The 25,472-nt window shown below is 42.4% G+C and overlaps 1 protein-coding gene across 1 annotated transcript in view; it reads left to right on the plus strand.

Annotated features, from left to right (window-relative positions):
• The window catches only part of shisal1.L (shisa like 1 L homeolog), a 45,227-nt gene extending 41,335 nt beyond the window's left edge, over positions 1–3,892 (plus strand). The window contains exon 5 of the mRNA XM_018251875.2: positions 3,158–3,892. Coding sequence (XP_018107364.1) covers position 3,158 — 1 coding nt within the window. The 3' untranslated portion in view covers positions 3,159–3,892. The remainder of the gene's footprint in view (positions 1–3,157) is intronic.
• The last annotated feature ends 21,580 nt before the right edge of the window (positions 3,893–25,472 follow it).

Raw genomic sequence — 25,472 nt, forward strand, 5'->3', positions numbered from 1 at the left:
AAATAAATGAAAGGTGTTGTAAACACATTGTGTTTTAGTGTCCACCAGGAACGGCAATGGGAGCTTAATAGACGTGATGTAACTCAACATCAAACTAGAGTTGGACCCTTGAAGAGAATCGGACGTGTGTTACCAGTTACCCCAAACCATCAGCTTCAACAAGAAAGCACTGGAATGCATTTTTCAGGCAACACGGAGAGGCTGAGCGGGGAACGGTCTGATTGATTTAATTGTTAACACACAGCCTCACAAATCACTCTTGATATTAATGCCAAAAAGTGGTGCTAGGAAAAGCTGAAATGAGTGGGGTGGGGGAACAACGGCTCTATAAATAGATCCACACAAATAAACTTATAAAGGAGCAAGGGGGACCCTCAACCCTTATTAGCTTCTGATTGACTCGTTTAAAACTATAAATAGCCTTGATTACTGGTGGACTTGGGTTTCATCCAGTAATGAGCAGGACATTGACCTTGGGCTGGTGATTGACCACACCGGAATGTGGTTAAGGAAAAAATGGGCATAGCAGAGGCGAGTAGAAGGCTGAAAAATTCCCACAAAAGGTGCAAATGATTATGATAGGGGTCGCCTATTCTTTGCTAGCCTAGATTGCCCTCAACAAAGCTGCTAAATGTAGACCTTGTAGAGCTCCACCATGTGCTATTGCAGGACCCACACAGAAGTTCAACGGGCATCTGTTTTCATGTGGGTTTAAGATGAGAACCTAGATTGAGAACAAGACCATCCTGTACCCAATAAGAGCAGCAGAACACTGATAGTCCACACCAACCTGTAGCCAATAAGAGCAGCAGAACACTGATAGTCCACACCAACCTGTAGCCAATAAGAGCAGCAGAACACTGATAGTCCACACCAACCTGTAGACAATCAGAGCAGCAGAACACTGATAGTCCACACCAACCTGTAGCCAATAAGAGCAGCAGAACACTGATAGTCCACACCAACCTGTAGCCAATAAGAGCAGCAGAACACTGATAGTCCACACCAACCTGTAGCCAATAAGAGCAGCAGAACACTGATAGTCCACACCAACCTGTAGACAATCAGAGCAGCAGAACACTGATAGTCCACACCAACCTGTAGCCAATAAGAGCACTGGAGAACCTACAAACTATAGATATATAAACAGTAAACATAACTTGTAAGTGTCAATATGTATGGTAGTGTCCCTTCAAGGCTTACTGTTGAGACTACAAGGATGCTTGAAGGTTTTCTTTGGAAACGAAGTAACTGTCTGTGACCCAGGTCTCGGAGTATATAATGACTCCAGCAAACGGCCGCTGATGCTCCCTCAGGGCTTTCCACTGGATGCATTCGGGATTTCTTAGCAGAAATAACAGACACAAGTACAAAATGAGAGGTGATGTGCAGAATGGCTGAGCAGAGGCAATTTGTTTGAGTAGAAAATGCTCAAAGCTGGGATCTCTAAGCACGGAGGCTCCGATTCACAGGGAATGTCTGACGGGATGTACACCTAAAGAATCCTGCAGGCAAAAGTCATTTTAGAAACCGTAAAATAGGTCTTTATTTTGTATTTATCTTATTTGTTGGGTGTCGGGAGGTATTGATCAACAACTAGACATTTGGCACCACTCATGTAAAGTGTTACTGCTGCTGTACTGTTTCCCTCTGTTTACTATCTTATCTTTGACCTAATGACCATCCACTTCCATCTTCTTCTATTGCTTTAATTTTGTCTTATGGTCTCCATCTTAACTTTCTATCGGCATCTTCTTCTACTGCTTTAATTTTGTCTTACTGTCTCCAGTTACAACTAGTGTCTTAAACTTGCCTTGACCATCACTGGCTTCTTAAACCATTTCAGTTGTGCCTTATTGTCTCAATCTTGCCCCTTCATCTTCTCACCCTGTTTTCATATTGTCCTGTTGTCTCCATTTTCTTCTTCCATCTTCTCCTAGTTTTGTCATCTTGTCTCCACTGTGACTGTCAACCACTATCTTGTCCTACTGCTTTATTTTGTCTGTCTCTATCTTGACCTTCCATCTCCATCTTCTCGTATTGCTGTTATCTATCCTACTGTCTTCAGCTTACTCTTACATCTCCATCTTCTTGTATTGTGTCTTAATGCCTCTTGCTCTTTTCTCACCATCTTCTCCTACTGTTTTCATTTTGTCCTGTTGTTTTCTCCTTTCATCACCATCTTCTCCAGCTATTGTCTCCTCCTTGACATTCTATATCACTGTCTTCTCCTATTGCTTCAATTCTCTCTATGTTGACCTATCTCCATCTTTTCTTTTGTCACCTTGCCCTATTGTCTTCATCTCGACCTTCCGACACCATCTTCTTGTATTACGGTCAATTACTGTCATCTATCCTATTGTCTTCATCTTGCCTTTACATCAACATCTTCTCATGTTGCTTGTACTTTTACCATCTCCATCTTTCCCTTTTATAACCATTTTCTCCTACTGTTATTTTATCCTGTTGTCTCCAATTTCTTCTTCCATTACCATCTTCTCCTATTTTTGTCATCTTATCCTATTGTCTCCACCTTGACCTTCTATCATTGTCTTCTCCTACTGCTTCAATTTTGTCTGTTTCTAACTTGACCTTCCATCTCAATCTTCTACTTTTGTCACCTTACCATATTGTCTTCATCTTGGTCTTCCATCACCATCTTCTTGTATTACTGTCAACTGCCATCATCTATCCTACCTGCCTTCATCTTGCCTTTACATCTACTTGTATTGCTTACATCTTGTCTTACTGTTGTCTTCTTGTCATATTGTCTACATCTTCACCTTCCATCACAATCTTCTTGTATTGCTTACACTTTGTCTTACTAACTCCATCTTTCCCTTTTGTAATCATCCTAATGCTCCATATTTATCTTTCTGTCTTCACCGTGAACTGTTGTCTCCTACTTTCTATGTTCTTGAATTCTTATTCTTATGTCTCCATCTTGCCTGTCTCTATCTTGTTCTACTGTCCTAACCTTTCACTGAACACACAACCTGGATGGGCCAAATAGTCAATATGGTGGCCCAATTGAACATCATCCCATTTAGATACAGTTATGAAAATCTATCTATATGTATGTATCATTAGATGTGGCCCTTGGCTTATGAATCCCCATGTAGTCCAAACTGATCATTTATAAAAATCTCTTTTTCAGAAAATGACCAAGACCCAAGGATGGGCGGCAACTACCAACCCAATGGCGAAAGTCTGAAGGGGGGAAAAGAACACGAGAATTTCTCTGGCTAATAGAGGCGGAAGGAGCATTAGAGGAGACTGACACCCCAAACCATTCTTCATTTAGAGAGACACAACTGAAAAGTCTGCGAGATTCCCTTTACGTCTCTATTTGTAAGCAATATTTCTATCTGTAGCATAAGAAGATTCTTTCCTAAAAAGGACTGTCCCCTGTAATTCAACATGGAGGACCCGGGCATCCTACCTGTTTGCTCTGCTGAGACTCAACTCGCGGGCGGCAAAGAACTGAAAAAACAGACTGTGACTGTCTACTTGTAATTCTGTCCTCGTTAGCTACCTAGTCCGTCTGTCGGATATAAATATGCTCCTCGCTGTGCAAAGACTGACGTCAATAATATTCCTGTTGACCCCCCCAATAATTTATTATTGCACCACCAAATCTGTATCTCTGAACACTGACCCCTCTTTCCCAACCCCCCACCCCTGTGACCTCCTATCTCCTGAAGTGCAATGAGTTGTTTCACTACACTGTATCAAAGCCACCACAAGTGCCCTGTTCTATGGAAATATTATCGTATCGACTGTCCTGATAACGGGATTTTATGTTTCTTCTTCAGAAAAAGATTTAGGAATTTCCAAATGGTGTTAATGTTTCTCTGTGTGCGATAGAAAAATACAGTTTTATATTTGGTGTCTTTTCTTAGTCCTTTCCTATTAGTGATCTATTGTTACCAATCCCTATTTCTGTAGGGAAATGAGAGAGAGCAGACAGTAACCCTTCCAACACTCTCCTCTTGTCTCTATATATTAGGTACCTATCTAGTGTTACCAATCCCTATTTCTGTAGGGAAATGAGAGAGAGCAGACAGTAACCCTTCCAACACTTTCCTCTTGTCTCTATATATTAGGTACCTATCTAGTGTTACCAATCCCTATTTCTGTAGGGAAATGAGAGAGAGCAGACAGTAACCCTTCCAACACTTTCCTCTTGTCTCTATATATTAGGTACCTATCTAGTGCTACCAATCCCTATTTCTGTAGGGAAATGAGAGAGAGCAGACAGTAACCCTTCCAACACTTTCCTCTAGTCTCTATATATTAGGTACCTATCTAGTGTTACCAATCCCTATTTCTGTAGGGAAATGAGAGAGAGCAGACAGTAACCCTTCCAACACTTTCCTCTTGTCTCTATATATTAGGTACCTATCTAGTGTTACCAATCCCTATTTCTGTAGGGAAATGAGAGCAGACAGTAACCCTTCCAACACTTTCCTCTTGTCTCTATATATTAGGTACCTATCTAGTGTTACCAATCCCTATTTCTGTAGGGAAATGAGAGAGAGCAGACAGTAACCCTTCCAACACTTTCCTCTTGTCTCTATATATTAGGTACCTATCTAGTGTTACCAATCCCTATTTCTGTAGGGAAATGAGAGAGAGCAGACAGTAACCCTTCCAACACTTTCCTCTTGTCTCTATATATTAGGTACCTATCTAGTGTTACCAATCCCTATTTCTGTAGGGAAATGAGAGAGAGCAGACAGTAACCCTTTCACCTGTGAAGGGAAACTCATACAAGTACAGGCAGAACATATTCAAACTTGTAGATAGCGCCCTGGCTGGAATCAAACCCAGGACCCCAGCGCAGTGGGGAATATTTAATGCATTTGACATCCTTTTTTCGAACTAAAAACGGATATAAAGGGTTTAATTAGAAACATGCGGCCCCCATGGCCGTTCTCTTTGTGTCTGGATGGAGCGAGCGCACAGCTGACAGGCGACTGCAAGATAAAACACAAAAGATTATAGAGCCAAAACGAGAAATTCTTTCAGATCTTCTTCTTCTGTAGAATAAAAATACCTTCATGCGAACGCACGGATATCGTGCAAAACACATTCGCCGAGATCAAAAAAAAATAAATAAAAAAATAGTCACTGGTTTAAAGAAACGTTTTCCCGTTTGCAATTGAATAAAACGTGCCGAGTAATTGATTTGATTTGATTCCCCCAATGAAAACTCTAAAGCGATGGAAATTGCTTTGAAAATATTTACAGCTGATTTTTGGCCCCATCATGAACCCCAGGGTTGGCTACAAAGCTGGGGGGCACATAGAAAGGCGTTTTTATCATCTTCAAAAAATTGAATTTAATAGTTTTTGCTAAAAATGTAGGTTTTAAAATTGATTGACTTTCAGTCTTCTCCTGTATTCTCCCACAGCGAATTTGTCCTTTTTTGCCACGAAATTCTCGAATTTCCCATGAAATTCGGGAAACGAGCAAAAAAATCCACAATTTTGTCTGTGTCGAAATTGTCGCCCGTGTCCCATTCAAGTCAATGGACGTCCATTAATCGTCGTCGGCGTCTAAATTGACGCCGGAACCGAAACCCAAACCGACGCCAGCAAATTTTCACTGCAAATTCTCCGATTTATTCGACGGCGGTGAAAATCGGAAATTTGGCGTAAATTCGCCCATTCACTCAGCAAAACATAAATTTATGAATTTTAAAAGTGATACGACTCCCTGAAACCTTAGAGGGGCGAAATAAAACCAAATTCATTGTTTCACCTAAATAGTAGGAAAAAGAAAATGTTATTATTTGTAGTCACCAAAACTGCCCCTTTAATTCTATTGGGTTTCGCTAAAGTCTCTGCTGGGTCCAAAGTTCTCTCTCCTTCCCCAGATCTTTCCCACCAGCCATCAAATTACACGTTTTATTGGCATTTCTATAATATTCTCCTGCCAGACGGGTTGTAAAAGAAAAGGAGAGAGAGTCTGTATCACATATTTCTCAATGCTTAAAGGGCAAGGATTTACTAAAAAAATCGACATGACTTGAACCAATCAGTTTCCCTTATTCATTCCGTACCTGCTCTCCTCTCCATAAATACTAATCTGACTGCGCCTCATCGATACTGATAATTTGCTCTGATGGATCTCAGCCCATTTGTCAAGGACACATTATTGCCACCCCGGTGATACTGAACAGCCGCCGCATGATAATCACCAGATACAATGGCCTGTCTATGTCTGGTAATATGAACTCCCCCCGGATGAAGAAGATGTGTCCAATTAAACCTTTAATCAGTGAGAGGAGAAAGAGATGCATTTGGAGATTTACCAGATGCTCCCGCACCTTGTTTGTCAAGGTAATCTAAAAATATGGGTTTTATCGAGAGAATTCCAATTTTGTTGCTGTCAGATCAGTAACTAAAGGGTCTACTGCGAGAGTTTTATGGGATCTCTCTGTACAGACTATGAGCAAACTTAGGGACTGTTCCTGCTGAATTGTGCTTAGTACAGGGAATACCTATGCTGCCATAGTTTTATGGGATCTCTCTGTACAGACTATGAGCAAACTTAGGGACTGTTCCTGCTGAATTGTGCTTAGTACAGGGGAATACCTATGCTGCCATAGTTTTATGGGATCTCTCTGTACAGACTATGAGAAAACTTAGGGACTGTTCCTGCTGAATTGTGCTTAGTACAGGGGAATACCTATGCTGCCATAGTTTTATGGGATCTCTCTGTACAGACTATGAGCAAACTTAGGGACTGTTCCTGCTGAATTGTGCTTAGTACAGGGGAATACCTATGCTGCCATAGTTTTATGGGATCTCTCTGTACAGACTATGAGCAAACTTAGGGACTGTTCCTGCTGAATTGTGCTTAGTACAGGGAATACCTATGCTGCCATAGTTTTATGGGATCTCTCTGTACAGACTATGAGCAACTTAGGGGACTGTTCCTGCTGAATTGTGCTTAGTACAGGGAATACCTATGCTGCCATAGTTTTATGGGATCTCTCTGTACAGACTATGGGCAAACTTAGGGGATTGTTCCTGCTGAATTGTGCTTAGTACAGGGAATACCTATGCTGCCATAGTTTTATGGGATCTCTCTGTACAGACTATGAGCAAACTTAGGGGACTGTTCCTGCTGAATTGTGCTTAGTACAGGGAATACCTATGCTGCCATAGTTTTATGGGATCTCTCTGTACAGACTATGAGCAAATTTAGGGGACTGTTCCTGCTGAATTGTGCTTAGTACAGGGAATACCTATGCTGCCATAGTTTTATGGGATCTCTCTGTACAGACTATGAGCAAACTTAGGGGACTGTTCCTGCTGAATAGTGCTTAGTACAGGGAATACCTATACTGCCATAGTTTTATGGGATCTCTCTGTACAGACTATGAGCAAACTTAGGGACTGTTCCTGCTGAATTGTGCTTAGTACAGGGAATACCTATGCTGCCATAGTTTTATGGGATCTCTCTGTACAGACTATGAGCAAACGTAGAGGGCTGTTCCTGCTGAAATGTTCTCAGTACATAGTTTTATGGCTAGTTTCTGTACAGACTGTTCCTGCTGAACTATGCTCTTAGGCCTGCTCCTGATGACATCTGACAAAGACTAAATATACCATTATGATTATAGTTGTTCAGCTGCTGGAGTGACCTAGAATTTAAGCCTATTCTGTTTACAGAAACCACTGGAAATTGTGCCGATTTTATTCTTTCTAGAGGAAACAGCGATAATGCGCTTAGAAATGATTGGATAATATATATAATTGGATTATTCGCTTCAGGGTAGTTATATCTCAAGTACAATTGTACCCAGCACAATGGGGTATAAACACCTCCAATCAAAGCTCAGAAACGACTTTATAAGCTTAAATGTGTCCAGCGCAGATTGTGATTGGTGGAGTAGAGAGGCTCAGTTTACAAGGGATGGGTGGGATTAAAACATGATTCCCGGGGTGCCAAGAGTTTTCAGATATTAGTATAACAGGGATGCGCTGTGGGTGGAGCAGAAGCCGGTGGGAGGGGACAGGGAACAGCAGTCTATAACTCGAGCCGTAGGAGGGGCTACAATACTTTGATGGAAGCTTAAAGGGGGAGGGGCAGGGAGTCTGTGACTCAAGCAGTGGGTGGGACTAGAACACTCTGATCTCAGATTACAGGGGGAGGGACAAGGACGAGAAGTCTGTCACTCAAGCAGTGGGTGGAACTAGGGGGAAGGGCAGGGAGTCTGCGACTCAAGCAGTGGGTGGGACTAGAACACTATGATCTCAGATTACTGGGGGAGGGACAAGGACGAGAAGTCTGTCACTCAAGCAGTGGGTGGAACTAGGGGAAAGGGCAGGGAGTCTGCGACTCAAGCAGTGGGTGGGACTAGGGGGAAGGGCAGAAGGTCTGTGACTCAAGCAATGGCTGGGACTAGAACACCCTGATCAAAGCTTACAGGGGGAACTAGGGCAGGGAGTCTGTGACTCAAGCAGTGGGTGGGACTAGGGGGAAGGGCAGGAAGTCTGTGACTCAAGCAATGGCTGGGACTAGAACACTCTGATGGAAGCTTACAGGGGGAAGGGCAGGGAGTCTGTGACTCAAGCAGTGGGTGGGACTAGGGGGAAGGGCAGAAGGTCTGTGACTCAAGCAATGGCTGGGACTAGAACACCCTGATCAAGGCTTACAGGGGGAACTAGGGCAGGGAGTCTGTGACTCAAGCAATGGGTGGGACTAGGGGGAAGGGCAGGGAGTCTGTGACTCAAGCAATGGCTGGGACTAGAACACTCTGATGGAAGCTTACAGGGGGAAGGGCAGGGAGTCTGTGACTCAAGCAGTGGGTGGGACTAGGGGGAAGGGCAGAAGGTCTGTGACTCAAGCAATGGCTGGGACTAGAACACCCTGATGGAAGCTTACAGGGGGAACTAGGGCAGGGAGTCTGTGACTCAAGCAGTGGGTGGGACTAGGGGGAAGGGCAGGAAGTCTGTGACTCAAGCAGTGGGTGGAACTAGGAGAAAGGGCAGGGAGTCTGCGACTCAAGCAGTGGGTGGGACTAGGGGGAAGGGCAGAAGGTCTGTGACTCAAGCAATGGCTGGGACTAGAACACCCTGATGGAAGCTTACAGGGGGAAGGGCAGGGAGTCTGTGACTCAAGCAGTGGGTGGGATTTGGACACTCTGATCTCAGATTACAGGGGGACAGATAAGAATGAGAAGTCTGTCACTCAAGCAGTGGGTGGGAGTAGAACACTCCAATTACAGCTTAGAGGGGGAGGGACAAGAAGTCTGTGACTCAAGCAACGGGTGGGACTAGAACATTCTGATCTCCGACTGCAGGGGGAGTGACATTGTGAAACTCAAGCAGTGATTGGGAGTAAAATACTTAGATAGAAGCACAATAAATTCTTCTTGTACAGACGGGAAATCTCACTGATATATCCATAAAGCCAATGTTCTGTCTTTTGTCCAATGAGAAGAAGTCGTTGAAAAGCCGATTCCATCGTGTTTCCCCCCTGTGCCTCGGTGTCAGGGAAGGGTTAAACAGAAACTCAAAACCAATCTCCACGTCGTTAGCAGATAATTGAATGTGTCGTTCCACGAAAACCTTTTTTTTTTACACAAAAGATTTTATCAGAAACATCTTGAAAAATATTTTATTTGCAGCGAGAGAAATTGGCGGCAAGGGCAGCGCTTTCATTAGAAAGAGACGTCTCCAGATGGCAACGCGCCTTTTCATATTATTTCGAAAAACACACGCGGTATCAGATCCCGGAGTCTGTGCGGAGGGAAAATATATCACAGGAAACTTTACAGCACAAAACCTGCAGATTATTAAAGAAAGCTGGAATTGTACTCGCATGCCATGCGCCGCTGCCAAATGCGCCCGAGATTCAGCACCGAACCTTATGTTACCGTTTCCCAAATATGCGTTTACTATTACCCTATACAATGTATACAAATATACAGAGAAGGAATGTTCTGGGCACACAATAAGCTATAACCCTCATACTGTACTGTCTAAGGGAATCAATATGGCACCTCCTCCTCCCATATGTATAAATACAAATATACAGAGAAGGAATGTTCTGGGCACACAATAAGCTATACCCTCATACTGTACTGTCTAAGGGAATCAATATGGCACCTCCTCCTCCCATATGTATAAATACAAATATACAGAGAAGGAATGTTCTGGGCACACAATAAGCTATACCCTCATACTGTACTGTCTAAGGGAATCAATATGGCACCTCCTCCTCCCATATGTATAAATACAAATATACAGAGAAGGAATGTTCTGGGCACACAATAAGCTATACCCTCATACTGTACTGTCTAAGGGAATCAATATGGCTCCTCCTCCTCCCATATGTATAAATACAAATATACAGAGAAGGAATGTTCTGGGCACACAATAAGTTATACCCTCATACTGTACTGTCTAAGGGAATCAATATGGCACCTCCTCCCATATGTATAAATACAAATATACAGAGAAGGAATGTTCTGGGCACACAATAAGCTATACCTTCATACTGTACTGTCTAAGGGAATCAATATGGCACCTCCTCCTCCCATATGTATAAATACAAATATACAGAGAAGGAATGTTCTGGGCACACAATAAGCTATACCCTCATACTGTACTGTCTAAGGGAATCAATATGGCACCTCCTCCTCCCATATGTATAAATACAAATATACAGAGAAGGAATGTTCTGGGCACACAATAAGCTATACCCTCCATACTGTACTGTCTAAGGGAATCAATATGGCACCTCCTCCTCCCATATGTATAAATACAAATATACAGAGAAGGAATGTTCTGGGCACACAATAAGTTATACCCTCATACTGTACTGTCTAAGGGAATCAATATGGCACCTCCTCCCATATGTATAAATACAAATATACAGAGAAGGAATGTTCTGGGCACACAATAAGCTATACCTTCATACTGTACTGTCTAAGGGAATCAATATGGCACCTCCTCCTCCCATATGTATAAATACAAATATACAGAGAAGGAATGTTCTGGGCACACAATAAGCTATACCCTCATACTGTACTGTCTAAGGGAATCAATATGGCACCTCCTCCTCCCATATGTATAAATACAAATATACAGAGAAGGAATGTTCTGGTTCTTTGAATGAGCCAGAACCGTTTGCACGTAGGGAACAGAGAGAAGCGACATTACGAGGACTAAATCTTGAGAGTTAAACAAATTGCCTTTAATTAAGAAGTGGCGGTTTGCTCTTTAAACGACCTTCGCTGTCAGCGCTACGAGTTGAAACCCTGCACCCCGGCTACTTAGCGTGATAGGGCGAGGAAGGGGGGGAATTCTGGGAGAAATGTCAGCCCAATATGGGACTTGATCAAAGGCTTCAGTCTGCCATTTCCTTCAGCTAAATGTAAAATGACGGATGGGGCTGGCAGTTGGCCTGGGAGGGTCTGGCCGGTTATTGTGAGTCAGAGTCAAATGGTAGAAATCCTAAAACAAGTGGAATTTCTCTGTTGGATCGGATCCTCGTGTGAGTTTTATACGGATCTCAAATAACACGGTTCTTGGAAGGCGAATCTCTAACTGCGAGGATTGCGTGTAAAGGGGATATTAACCCTTTACTGGCAATAAGTTTGCCCAATGTAACATTGATGGCATTTAACAAAGCGTTCACTTTCTATAACTTACATTTATTGATCATGGAAGTAGTAGAAGTCTCTGCACTGCTGGTTCTGACTACATGCACCATTGAAACCATATTGATTGCAGCAGACCTGTCCCCTCCAGCCATGACTCCAGTTCCCACAATGCACTGCACACTTCTGTTAATTAGAGGACAAAACTTGACTTCCTACACTTTACTGGGAGTTGTATACTGGGAGTTGTATACTGGGAGTTGTATACTGGGAGTTGTATACTGGGAGTTGTATACTGGGAGTTGTATACTGGGAGTTGTATACTGGGAGTTGTAGTCCAAGATTACGCAAGATTGGAAGGTGCACATTACGGATATAAGGGCTGACCAGAAACCTGTGGGTAAAGTGGGGTTTAGGCTAAACTGTGTGTATCTCAGTTGGGTTTGGGTTGGGTACAGGTCATACTGGACTAGGCACCTTTTTTTAAAATATAAATTATCAACAGGTGGACATTTGGGGTGACGTATCCCCCGTGATTGGCACATGCCCAAAAGGCCATGCCTAGGACAAGACCAAATGTAAATACAACACGTTAATGCAGTAAAGCGCAGCCCTGTGCATGGATCTAACCAGTGGCCACAAGTGGTGAGAATCGGTACTGCAGTTTCCAGTCTATAATCCTGATTTTCAGTACATTTTATATCAAATAAAGTGATTTTCCCACAAGTGGCAGAGTCGTGGTTTAGCCAGGGGGGGAAGACTTCCGCAATATGTCCATTTTAAGGCAAAAACAAGTAAGATCACATTTTTGACGGCCTCTTTAAACATCCCGTTGGCTGTTTTGAGAGCCGATTATTTCTCCCTGTTCGCTAATTAGGAGGCGAATAAATCCAAAAAAGACGAATCTCCCATTTCTCTATTATTCCGTAGAGGGCTTTGTGCCACTTGTTGACAGGGAAGGTTTCCGTTGCTTGGCATACAGTGGGTGCCAGGGTTGCTAGGGAAACCACTGTGACGTCACACAAAGGCTGAGAATGGGGGAAAGCAGTGGGTGCCAGGTACCTGGGGGTGAGCAAGACAAATCCACTGAGGGACAATGAATGGCAGGTTCTATTTAAGAGTTATAAGCTCCTGTTTCTGCACTTAATGACCTAAAAGCAAGTATTGTGTGTCTGGGGTGCAAAGACGCATCAGTGCAGTAACTCATAGCAACCAGAGATGACTTTATGTGCACACTGTTAATGAGGGGTCCCCAAGTTGCAACCCCACCAGTTAAAGCTATTCCAAAAGCCGGAGGGGTGAATTAGATATTTTATGGTGGGCAAAGGCTGGATCCGTGGTGTCAGTAGCTTAAACGGGTTGTTCCCCTTTAAATTAACTGTTACTGTGATGTAGAGAGGGATATTCTGAGCCAATTTGCAATTGGTTTTCATTTTTTATTATTTGTGTTTTTGGAGTTCAGCTTTTTATTCAGCAGCTCTCAAGTTTACAATTTCAGTAAAATGGTTGCTAGGGTCCAAATAACCCTAGCAACCATGCATTGCTTCGAATAATAGGCTGAAATATGAATAGGAGAGAGGCCTGAATTTTATTCCTAAGCAGAAGAACATCAGCCTCTTTCTTTCTCCTGACAACTTCCTTGACTACTTGCTGGTCAGACTGGTGGGAAACTGACCAGCAGGTGGCGCTGTTGTAACTAAATTCATTCCTATTCACAGTACATGTATCCCTTAATATCTTGGAATTAAAAATAAATAATGAATGTACATTGCAAAAGTTCTTGGAATAGCCCCCCTCATCAATTTTACATTCACATTTTTAAGGTTTACTTATCCTTTAAGGAAGGACACCCCTGAGTATCCCCCCAGTGGGTAAATGTTTCCAGGTTGCCCCCCAGAGCGAGAGCCACAGCAGGGGCCCCTCCATTTGTGCCAAGCTCTGGGCTTTACTCTGCAGCACTGACAGTCCAACCCCATCTCCCTGTTTGTATAGAAATTCCGTGTGTTGCTTTATTAGAGGGAATAATTACATTACAGAGATCAACAACAGGAACAAACAGAACATCTTGGGTTCCAGCTGCTGATTTTGGACGACTTCCCTATGACCCCATTTGCACCCCTTGGATGTCGGCGCTTCTGTTTAAAGGGGTGGTTCGCCTTTCTGTTAACTTTTAGTGTGGTCTTCATTAATTTTTTTATTTTTTTTTACTTTTTTTAATTATTTGCCTTCTTCTTCTGACTCTTTCCAGCTTTCAAATGGGGGGTCACTGACCCCATCTAAGACACAAATGCTCTGTAAGGCAACAAATGTATTGTTATTGCTACTTTTTATTCCTCCTCTTTCTATTCAGCCCATCCCCCAGTCTCTTATTCAAATCAGTGCATGGTTGCTAGGGGAATGTGGACCCTAGCAACCAGATGGCTGAAATTGCAAACTGGAGAGCTGCTGAATAAAAAGCTAAATAACTCAAAAAAACACAAATGATAGAAATGAAGACCAATTGCAAATTGTCTTAGAATATCCCTCTCTACATCATACTAACAGTTAATTTAAAGGTAAACAACCTCTTTAACATCTGCTTAAGTAAACCACAGGCCTCTCCAGGCAGCAGTGCTGCAAAAGTAACCCTGATCCTCTCGCATATTGTGAGCGGGTATTAGGAATGGTTTTGGTGTAGGGCCAGGAGGGGCCCCAGTGGCCAGAAAGGGCTTCACTCATTTTATTTGATGTCTTAACTATTTAAAGGGGTACTTCACCTTTCCGTTAACTTTTTTATTATGTTAGAGAATGGCCAATTCTAAGCAATTGGTTTTCATTATTTATTTTTCTTCTATTTTTTTAATTATTTGCCATCTTTTTCTAATTCTTTCTATCTTTCAAATAGGGGTCACTGACCCATCTGTAAAGCTATGAATGTATTGGTTCTGCTACTTGATCGTTCCATTCAGACCACTCCTATTCATATTTCAGCCTATTATTCGAATCAATGCACGGTTGCTAGGGTTATTTGGACCCTAGAAACCAGAGCTTGGCACAAGTGGAGGGGCCCCTGCTGTGGCTCTCTCTCTGGGGGGGAGCCTGGAAACATTTACCCACCGGGGATAATCAGGGGGTTGCCTTCCTTAAAGGATAAGTAATCCTTAAAAATAAGTGATGTAAATGTAAAAATGAGGGGGCTATTCTAAGCACTTTTGAAATGTACATTCATTATTTATTTTTAATTGCAAGATATTAAGGGATACATGTACTGTTAATATGAATGAATTTTGTTACAACAGCTCCACCTGCTGGTCAGTGGAAAGGTTTCTAATTTTATTCCTAAGCAGAAGAACATCAGCCTCTTTCTTTCTCCTGACAACTTCCTTGACTACTTGCTGGTCAGACTGGTGGGAAACTGACCAGCAGGTGGCGCTGTTGTAACACAATTCATTCATATTAACAGCACATGTATCCCTTAATATCTTGGAATCAAAACAAAATAAATAATGAATGTACATTGCAAAAGTGCTTAGAGTAGACCCCTCATCAGTTTTACATTCACTTATTTTAAAGGTTAACTTATCCTTTAAAATGAATTGGGGGGGGGGCTGTAGATTAATCAATGAAGAGCCCCCCAGTGTTGAACACTAAGCCTGCGCCCCCTTTCTATGTAGACTTGGCGCTGACCCGTCGAGGCTTCCGTACACACAAATGCCTCTATAATCCACAAGATTAGTCAGGTTCATTTGCAGAGATTACAGGGGGGATAAACCACACTTTGTTTTGTTTGCAGGGGATTAAGGATCCGATCGGCTCTTCCATTATCCGACAAAATAACAACAGACTTTTCCCGCAATCATTTTATTTCCCCCGGGGGGAATTTCTATTTTACATCACAAAAACTCACTTCTTGTCAATAATATTCGACTTGCTATTGCTCCGAGGTTACTTTGTATCGCTGATCATTCCCCCCTGAACCTCAAGTTTCCTGCTAAATCCCAAAACAGGAGGGATTTGTCCCATTTCCTCTCTCTCTGTTTGTTTGGGAATGAAATAGAAATATTGATACGTTTAATGCAATTAGTCCAAATGTTTCTGTTCAGTTAAACCCAATGTTTAAAGGCAAAGTAAACAGATCATGGCTCAGTCCAGTAATTATGGATTTTGTCCATTTAACCAGCATTACACCGTTATTATTATTGTGTTTTTTTCCTGAATGGTTTTATGGATTTTAATTCTCAGTGGTTTTGTCTGCTCTGCTTTAGCTGACCCCTACCAGCAGTTCTGCAAAGGAAAATCACGAGTTGAGGTAAAGGATTATTGATTCTGCTGTGTCTCCTTTGAGACTGTGGGGCAGTAGGGAGTGAGGGGAAACCTTACAGGGTTGTTCCTGCTGAATTGTGCTTAGTACAGGGAATACCTATGCTGCCATAGTTTTATGGGATCTCTCTGTACAGACTATGAGCAAACTTAGGGACTGTTCCTGCTGAATTGTGCTTAGTACAGGGAATACCTATGTACCATAGTTTTATGGGATCTCTCTGTACAGACTATGAGCAAACTTAGGGACTGTTCCTGCTGAATTGTGCTTAGTACAGGGAATACCTATGCTGCCATAGTTTTATGGGATTTCTCTGTACAGACTATGAGCAAACTTAGGGGACTGTTCCTGCTGAATTGTGCTTAGTACAGGGAATACCTATGTACCATAGTTTTATGGGATCTCTCTGTACAGACTATGAGCAAACTCAGGGACTGTTCCTGCTGAATTGTGCTTAGTACAGGGAATACCTATGCTACCATAGTTTTATGGGATCTCTCTGTACAGACTATGAGCAAACTTAGGGGACTGTTCCTGCTGAATTGTGCTTAGTACAGGGAATACCTATGCTGCCATAGTTTTATGGGATCTCTCTGTACAGACTATGAGCAAACTTAGGGGACTGTTCCTGCTGAATTGTGCTTAGTACAGGGAATACCTATGCTGCCATTGTTTTATGGGATCTCTCTGTACAGACTATGAGCAAACTTAGGGGACTGTTCCTGCTGAATTGTGCTTAGTACAGGGGAATATCTATGCTGCCATAGTTTTATGGGATCTCTCTGTACAGACTATGAGCAAACTTAGGGACTGTTCCTGCTGAATTGTGCTTAGTACAGGGGAGTAGAAAGAAAGACTTATTCATATAGCATATGTTATAGAAACATGATAGGGAAATAGCCATTAGTACAGACTGGTTACAGTCACAGCACATAAAACTGTCTGACAGGAGATGCAGTTACAGTTCTGTGAAGCAAAGGATTGTACTAAATCCTTTCCAGTCTATTAAAGCTCATGAGTCAGACTGCAGGTGATTATTTACAAAACTGAACATTAACTCAATATTTTCTGGATGTTGTGCTCATAAAAAATGTTCTATTGAGGGAATGGAAGGGAATGTTACCCGAAAAACATCCTGACAAAAATGATCCACGGGTGTGTGAATGTTATAGGGCCTGTTAGACTGTAAGCTCACTGGGGCAGAGACTGGAATGATGTTGAATATTAAGACTGAGAGAAAGTGATTCCTAATGAGATCAAGACCCCCCAGCAAGCAGAGCCCAGAACTGAGCAAATACAGAACTCAACACACTGACCCCAAATTTCATTCTATCCATAGAAGGAATAAACTCTCCCTCCCAGGAGCTTCCGCTTATCTCTCCCTGATATGAACTTACCGCTCGGCTCATTCCTATTAAAATATAAAGCTGTTTTCCCTGACAGTTTTCTGCGTGATTTTTATCTATTGGGTCATAGGAAAGTGGAACAGCTAAAAAATTGTAACAAAATGCAGTAAATTTAAAGAGATATTTATATAAACTGGGATTTTATGCCAAAAACACATCATTCTGTGTCCCAGTGGCTGCACAGATCCTATCTGATCCCCATTGTAAGCAGCAGTCCTGTCCTGCTTTATGGCAGCTGAGATTCTAGCTATCTGTATAACAGAACATTCTGTCCCAGTGACTGCACAGATCCTATCTGATCCCCATTGTAAGCAGCAGTCCTGTCCTGCTTTATGGCAGCTGAGATTCTAGCTATCTGTATAACAGAACATTCTGTCCCAGTGGCTGCACAGATCCTATCTGATCCCCATTGTAAGCAGCAGTCCTGTCCTGCTTTATGGCAGCTGAGATTCTAGCTATCTGTATAACAGAACATTCTGTCCCAGTGGCTGCACAGATCCTATCTGATCCCCATTGTAAGCAGCAGTCCTGTCCTGCTTTATGGCAGCTGAGATTCTAGCTATCTGTATAACAGAACATTCTGTCCCAGTGGCTGCACAGATCCTATCTGATCCCCATTGTAAGCAGCAGTCCTGTCCTGCTTTATGGCAGCTGAGGTTCTATCTGTATAACAGAACATTCTGTCCCAGTGACTGCACAGATCCTATCTGATCCCCATTGTAAGCAGCAGTCCTGTCCTGCTTTATGGCAGCTGAGGTTCTATCTGTATAACAGAACATTCTGTCCCAGTGGCTGCACAGATCCTATCTGATCCCCATTGTAAGCAGCAGTCCTGTCCTGCTTTATGGCAGCTGAGATTCTATCTATATGTATAACAGAAAATTCTGTCCCAGTGGCTGCACAGATTTACCCCTAAATTGCAGGAGTCCTGTTAAGCTCATTAATAGGAAATATAAATTGGAAACATTCTGATCCCTTTTAATAAGCGACTTTACTTTGGTTTCCCCATTAAAGCAAGTAATAAAAATGTCAAAGAGAAAGAGGTTTAATCTCCCCCCAGCTCTGCAGATTTTCATTATGGGGAATAAGCAGCAGGTCACACATATCTGAGCTTTTTGAAACACACAATCAATGGAGCAAAGGGAAAGATAAGCTCCTTGTACAGAATGGAAATTCATCCCCCACTTCAAAATGACAAAAGCAGCCAAGGGAGAAACCTTCATAAAGCAAAAGAGCTGGAAATTCATATGAAAAGGGGACGGGGCCAAGCGCACAGCAGCTCTAATGGCTCAAATTGGATTTTATCCTATTCATTTATTATACTGCAAAAAAAAAATGTGTGGGATACGATTATAATACTCGTTAGCGACAGAATATACACCATGGAATGGTTAAATTATATGTGCAGTTCAGTAGGAACAGCCCCTAAGTTTGCTCATAGTCTGTACAGAGAGATCCCATAAAACTATGGCAGCATAGGTATTCCCTGTACTAAGCACAATTCAGCAGGAACAGCCCCTAAGTTTGCTCATAGTCTGTACAGAGAGATCCCATAAAACTATGGCAGCATAGGTATCCCCTGTACTAAGCACAATTCAGCAGGAACAGTCCCTAAGTTTGCTCATAGTCTGTACAGAGAGATCCCATAAAACTATGGCAGCATAGGTATTCCCTGTACTAAGCACAATTCAGCAGGAACAGTCCCTAAGTTTGCTCATAGTCTGTACAGAGAGATCCCATAAAACTATGGCAGCATAGGTATTCCCTGTACTAAGCACAATTCAGCAGGAACAGTCCCTAAGTTTGCTCATAGTCTGTACAGAGAGATCCCATAAAACTATGGCAGCATAGGTATTCCCTGTACTAAGCACAATTCAGCAGGAACAGTCCCCTAAGTTTGCTCATAGTCTGTACAGAGAGATCCCATAAAACTATGGCAGCATAGGTATTCCCTGTACTAAGCACAATTCAGCAGGAACAGTCCCTAAGTTTGCTCATAGTCTGTACAGAGAGATCCCATAAAACTATGGCAGCATAGGTATTCCCTGTACTAAGCACAATTCAGCAGGAACAGTCCCCTAAGTTTGCTCATAGTCTGTACAGAGAGACCCCATAAAACTATGGCACATAGGTATTCCCTGTACTAAGCACAATTCAGCAGGAACAGTCCCCTAAGTTTGCTTATAGTCTGTACAGAGAGATAGCACAGAGAGTGTTGGATCCCCAGTATAATGATACATTACAGTACAATGCTGTATAAGAGATAAGCTCAGATAAGATTCACATTTTGTTGCAGGTAATTTACACCAGTGCGAGAGAGAAAATATCAGAAGAGAATGAAAATGTAACAGAGAAGCAAAAAGGATTGGGGAGAGGTAAATCGGATGACTCGGGTTATGAGGGATTTAGGGGGATTACTGCTGTGCAGGAGAATAATTAGGAGGGATAACAGAGGAGGTGGGAGGCAGAATCATTCAGTTGGTTTCTGTGTCTATATGTGTCTATATGTGTCTATATGTGTCTATATGTGTCTATATGTGTCTGTATTTGTCTATATGTGTCTATATGTGTCTATATGTGTCTATATGTGTCTATGAGTATGAAAAAAAATAAAGACCAATTGAAAAGTTGCTTAAAATTTGCTAATCTAGAAAATACTGAAAGTTAAATTGAAGTTGAACCACCACTTTAAGGTTCAACCCAGCCTGTCTGGGGGTGCTGGGAGTTGTAGACATACCCCCCAACATTTTGGAAGTAAAAAGAGGGACACAAATATTTTATGCACGTAGCGCAGCAAATGCTTTTGACCACACCCGTTTCTGTGGCCACACCCCCTAATTACCATGATCATTTTACAGGTTATGAAAGTTTGAAAATATTTCTCTTTATCTAAAATGTTTTTTTTTTGTGTCTCAAAATTGTTACATACACAAGTATCTTATTTGCACCTGTGAGTTGTTCTGGGCTCTCTGCCAAAAGCCAATTAAGTGAGAAACGTTGTTTCTTTTTCTGGCTGTTCAGTGCAGAGAAAAGAGGGACTTTCCAGTACAAATGAGGGACTGTCAAAAGAGGGACTGTCCCTCCGAAAAAGGGACAGTTGGGATGGGCAGTAAATCCGGCCTTTACTAAGATGCACATTGAGTATTTCTGTCTCACTAAGATGAGGGCTGATTGGCCGCTTATATTTGGTCCAGAAATTGCTGATCCCTAATAGGCCCATAAATCCTGAAAATCAATTAGAATAAATGTCCCACGTATAAATAGATTGGACTGGAGTCTCTGTGGGTCGGTTCTTATGATACCAGAGATACCTGATCTGAGGCACCAATCATATAAACTAGGGGACCCCAACCTTTTTTTACCCGTGAGCCACATTCAAATGTGAAAAGATTTGGGGAGCAACATAAGCATGAAAATATCCCTTTGGGTGCCAAATAAGGACTGTGATTGGCTATTGGTAGCCCCTATGTGGACTCACAGCCTACAGGAGGGTCTGTTTGCCAGTACATCTGGTTTTTATGCAACTAAAACTCACTTCCGAGCCTGGAATTCAAAAATAAGCTCCTGCTTTGAGGCCACCGAGAGCAACATCCAAGGGGTCGGGGAGCAACATGTTACTCACGAGCTACTGGTTGGGGATCACTGATTATAAACCATTGGGGGCCAATATTATCTGCACAGAAAGGGCCCCATTGTGTTTACTACAAGGGACTACATAAGGGCTGTTCCTGCTGAATTGTGCTTAGTACAGGGAATACCTATGCTGCCATAGTTTTATGGGATCACTCTGTACAGACTATGAGCAAACTTAGGGACTGTTCCTGCTGAATTGTGCTTAGTACTGGGGAATATCTATGCTGCCATAGTTTTATGGGATCTCTCCGTACAGACTATGAGCAAACTTAGGGACTGTTCCTGCTGATTTGTGCTTAGTACAGGGAATACCTATGTACCATAGTTTTATGGGATCTCTCTGTACAGACTATGAGCAAACTTAGGGGACTGTTCCTGCTGAATTGTGCTTAGTACAGGGAATACCTATGCTGCCATAGTTTTATGGGATCTCTCTGTACAGACTATGAGCAAACTTAGGGACTGTTCCTGCTGAATTGTGCTTAGTACAGGGAATACCTATGTACCATAGTTTTATGGGATCTCTCTGTACAGACTATGAGCAAACTTAGGGGCTGTTCCTGCTGAATTGTGCTTAGTACAGGGAATACCTATGCTGCCATAGTTTTATGGGATCTCTCTGTACAGACTATGAGCAAACTTAGGGACTGTTCCTGCTGAATTGTGCTTAGTACAGGGGAATACCTATGCTGCCATAGTTTTATGGGATCTCTCTGTACAGACTATGAGCAAACTTAGGGGACTGTTCCTGCTGAATTGTGCTTAGTACAGGGGAATACCTATGCTGCCATAGTTTTATGGGATCTCTCTGTACAGACTATGAGCAAACTTAGGGACTGTTCCTGCTGAATTGTGCTTAGTACAGGGAATACCTATGCTGCCATAGTTTTATGGGATCTCTCTGTACAGACTATGAGCAAACTTAGGGACTGTTCCTGCTGAATTGTGCTTAGTACAGGGAATACCTATGCTGCCATAGTTTTATGGGAACTCTCTGTACAGACTATGAGCAAACTTAGGGACTGTTCCTGCTGAATTGTGCTTAGTACAGGGAATACCTATGCTGCCATAGTTTTATGGGATCTCTCTGTACAGACTATGAGCAAACTTAGGGACTATTCCTGCTGAATTGTGCTTAGTATATAGGAAAACTCTACCAAAAACCTGTTTTTTGAGAAATTGCTTGCAATTGTATTCCCTTTTAATGGGCAAAAACCATATTTTTGGGTTGAGTTCTCCTTTAAATACTAATTGTGTAATATTGAGCCCCTGGAGACTTAGAAGCTGGAGAGACAACAGTTAATCTTGGATTTATGACAAGGAGGATTCCCAATAAATCAGTTGCAGAAAGTGGAGGGGACCCCAGGACCCCCCTGCTTTATTATAGTGTTGGGACTGCAAAAATTCTTTCTGCCCCCCTCCCCCCCACCTTTAGACAGAGGTCTCTCTAAATGCAACTCCCGGCCAGAGACTCCCTTTATCTTTATTCCAGACACTTTCCCAATTCGGAAGGTAATGTGATCGGTTTAAAGGGGCAGTAAAAGTGTCACTTTGTGGAATGAAATGAATGGAGGTGCCAGAATTATGGGTCTCATTATGGGAACTCTCAGCGTTTGGCAGTCAGAATCCCCAGTGCAGGATCCAAGAAGGAGCGAAGCTGCGAGGGTCGCCCTGTTGCTCTCCTCTTACACATTTATTTAGCAGACGGGAGGGAACAAGTCTGGTCTATTCACCAACTACAGACAGAGCTGCAATCTGACCCTGACCGGGGGCTCTTATTGGGGGGGGGGGAGGAATAATAAAGAATCAGAGGTTTTTGGCTCAGTGACACATTTGGAAACACTCAAACGCCTAGAAATCACCCAAATATGTGTTTTTCTTTCCAATTAAAGAATATTGCTTCCATGTTAGGAAATAGCAGCTACTGCTCTGGAGAAGAGCGACCCCTTTATTCTACTTTCCTCATTGCAATAACTATACTGATATCCATAGTATTCTCTCTACAGACTATGAGCTAATATAACAGGCTGTTCCTGCTGAATTGTGCTTAGTACAGAGGAATACCTATGCTGCCATAGTTTTATGGGATCTCTCTGTACAGACTATGAGCAAACTTAGGGACTGTTCCTGCTGAATTGTGCTTAGTACAGGGAATACCTATGTGCCATAGTTTTATGGGATCTCTCTGTACAGACTATGAGCAAACTTAGGGGGCTGTTCCTGCTGAATTGTGCTTAGTACAGGGAATACCTATGCTGCCATAGTTTTATGGGATCTCTCTGTACAGACTATGAGCAAACTTAGGGGACTGTTCCTGCTGAATTGTGCTTAGTACAGGGAATACCTATGCTGCCATAGTTTTTTGGAATTTCTCTGTACAGACTATGAACAAATTTAGGGACTGTTCCTGCTGAATTGCTAAGGGATTATGATAGTACATAAGGCTGATAAGTTAGTTTAGTGCCAGGCAAGTGGGAACAATGGAGTGCTATGCAAGGCTGAGTCAGTAACACTTTCAGTGAAATGTGCAGAACCTGCAGGGAGAAAATAAACACTGGTAGTGTTGCCCTTTAAAATCTGTGTTGTGTTGAGTTTGTGTTGTAGTAAATGTCACTGGATATTTCTGTTTTCAGAAAATATGAAAACACCCCGTAGCGGCTGCGAGTTTATTGTCTGCGGCCGGTGAACCGTGAAAAGCGAATAATTGCGGCCGGAGGCTCGGAACCAGAACGTCACATCCTAAAATACTGAGTAGTGATGAGAAGACGAGATACGGCTGTAACTGGTCCAATAACACCAATAGTAAATACAATATGTCTGCGGCCAAGTTCAACTGGGGAACGGGAGTCCAACTCCCTGCAGCCACTCACAGCCAAAGGCCATTGCAAAAACAAGCGCAAAAAACAAAACAACTCCCTGTCTCCTGCCTGACACCTCCCAGTGAACAGTCCAAATTAGCCCCCCAAACTCTACTAATGTTACCCCCAAACTCTACTAATGTTACCCCCAAACTCTACTAATGTTACCCCACAAACTCTACTAATGTTACCCCCAAACTCTACTAATGTTACCCCACAAACTCTACTAATGTTACCCCCAAACTCTACTAATGTTAACCCCAAACTCTACTAATGTTACCCCCAAACCCTACTAATGTTACCCCCAAACTCTACTAATGTTACCCCCCAAACTCTACTAATGTTAACCCCAAACTCTACTAATGTTACCCCCAAACTCTACTAATTTTACCCCCCAAACTCTACTAATGTTACCCCCAAACCCTACTAATGTTACCCCCAAACTCTACTAATGTTACCCCCCAAACTCTACTAATGTTAACCCCAAACCCTACTAATGTTACCCCCCAAACCCTACTAATGTTAACCCCAAACTCTACTAATGTTAACCTCAAACTCTAGTAATGTTAACCCCAAACTCTACTAATGTTAACCCCAAACTCTACTAATGTTACCCCCAAACTCTGATAATGTTAACCTCAAATACTACTAATGTTAACCCCAAACTCAACTAATGTTACCCCCAAACTCTACTAATGTTAACCCCAAACTCAACTAATGTTACCCCCCAAACCCTACTAATGTTAACCCCAAACTCTACTAATGTTAACCCCAAACCCTATTAATGTTAACCCCAAACTCTACTAATGTTACCCCCAAACTCTACTATTGTTAACCCCAAACTCTACTAATGTTAACCCCAAACCCTACTATTGTTAACCCCAAAAGTTAACCCCAAACTCTACTAATGTTAACCCCAAACCCTATTAATGTTAACCCCAAACTCTACTAATGTTACCCCCAAACTCTACTATTGTTAACCCCAAACTCTACTAATGTTAACCCCAAACCCTACTATTGTTAACCCCAAAAGTTAACCCCAAACTCTACTAATGTTAACCCCAAACCCTATTAATGTTAACCCCAAACTCTACTAATGTTACCCCCAAACTCTACTATTGTTAACCCCAAACTCTACTAATGTTAACCCCAAACCCTACTATTGTTAACCCCAAAAGTTAACCCCAAACTCTACTAATGTTACCCCCAAACTCTCTCATGGGACGGGTGCCCTATAATAACAGCAAGTTTGTTTTCTAAGCACAATGAGTGACATAAGAAAGCTCAGCAATGCAGAGGAACCAACAACTCTTTGGATGTATTTATTGATAATGAACTGCCTGGCACTAATTAGCAAAGAATAATAATGATTAATTGCAGTGAATACAGATAAAAGCCTTTCCCCCACTGCTGACTCCAGTTCTACCTGCGCTTGTGCCTCAGGAACAGTCTGTACAGGAGACGCAGTGTCGCTTTAAGATCTGTCACTAGACTTAGAGATAAGGGTCAGTTGCCCAAAGCAGAGTTACCAACTGGGTCTATTGCCCCCCAGCTCAACACAGTATTAGATACCCCAATACTTAAACCCCCCGATAGTCACCTGAAGGGTTAATAAAATTCTGTATCATCCCTCCCTCCAAAAGCAGATCCAG

The sequence above is a fragment of the Xenopus laevis genome, chromosome 3L (assembly GCF_017654675.1).
Source record: "Xenopus laevis strain J_2021 chromosome 3L, Xenopus_laevis_v10.1, whole genome shotgun sequence".
NCBI classification, from domain to species: domain Eukaryota; kingdom Metazoa; phylum Chordata; class Amphibia; order Anura; family Pipidae; genus Xenopus; species Xenopus laevis.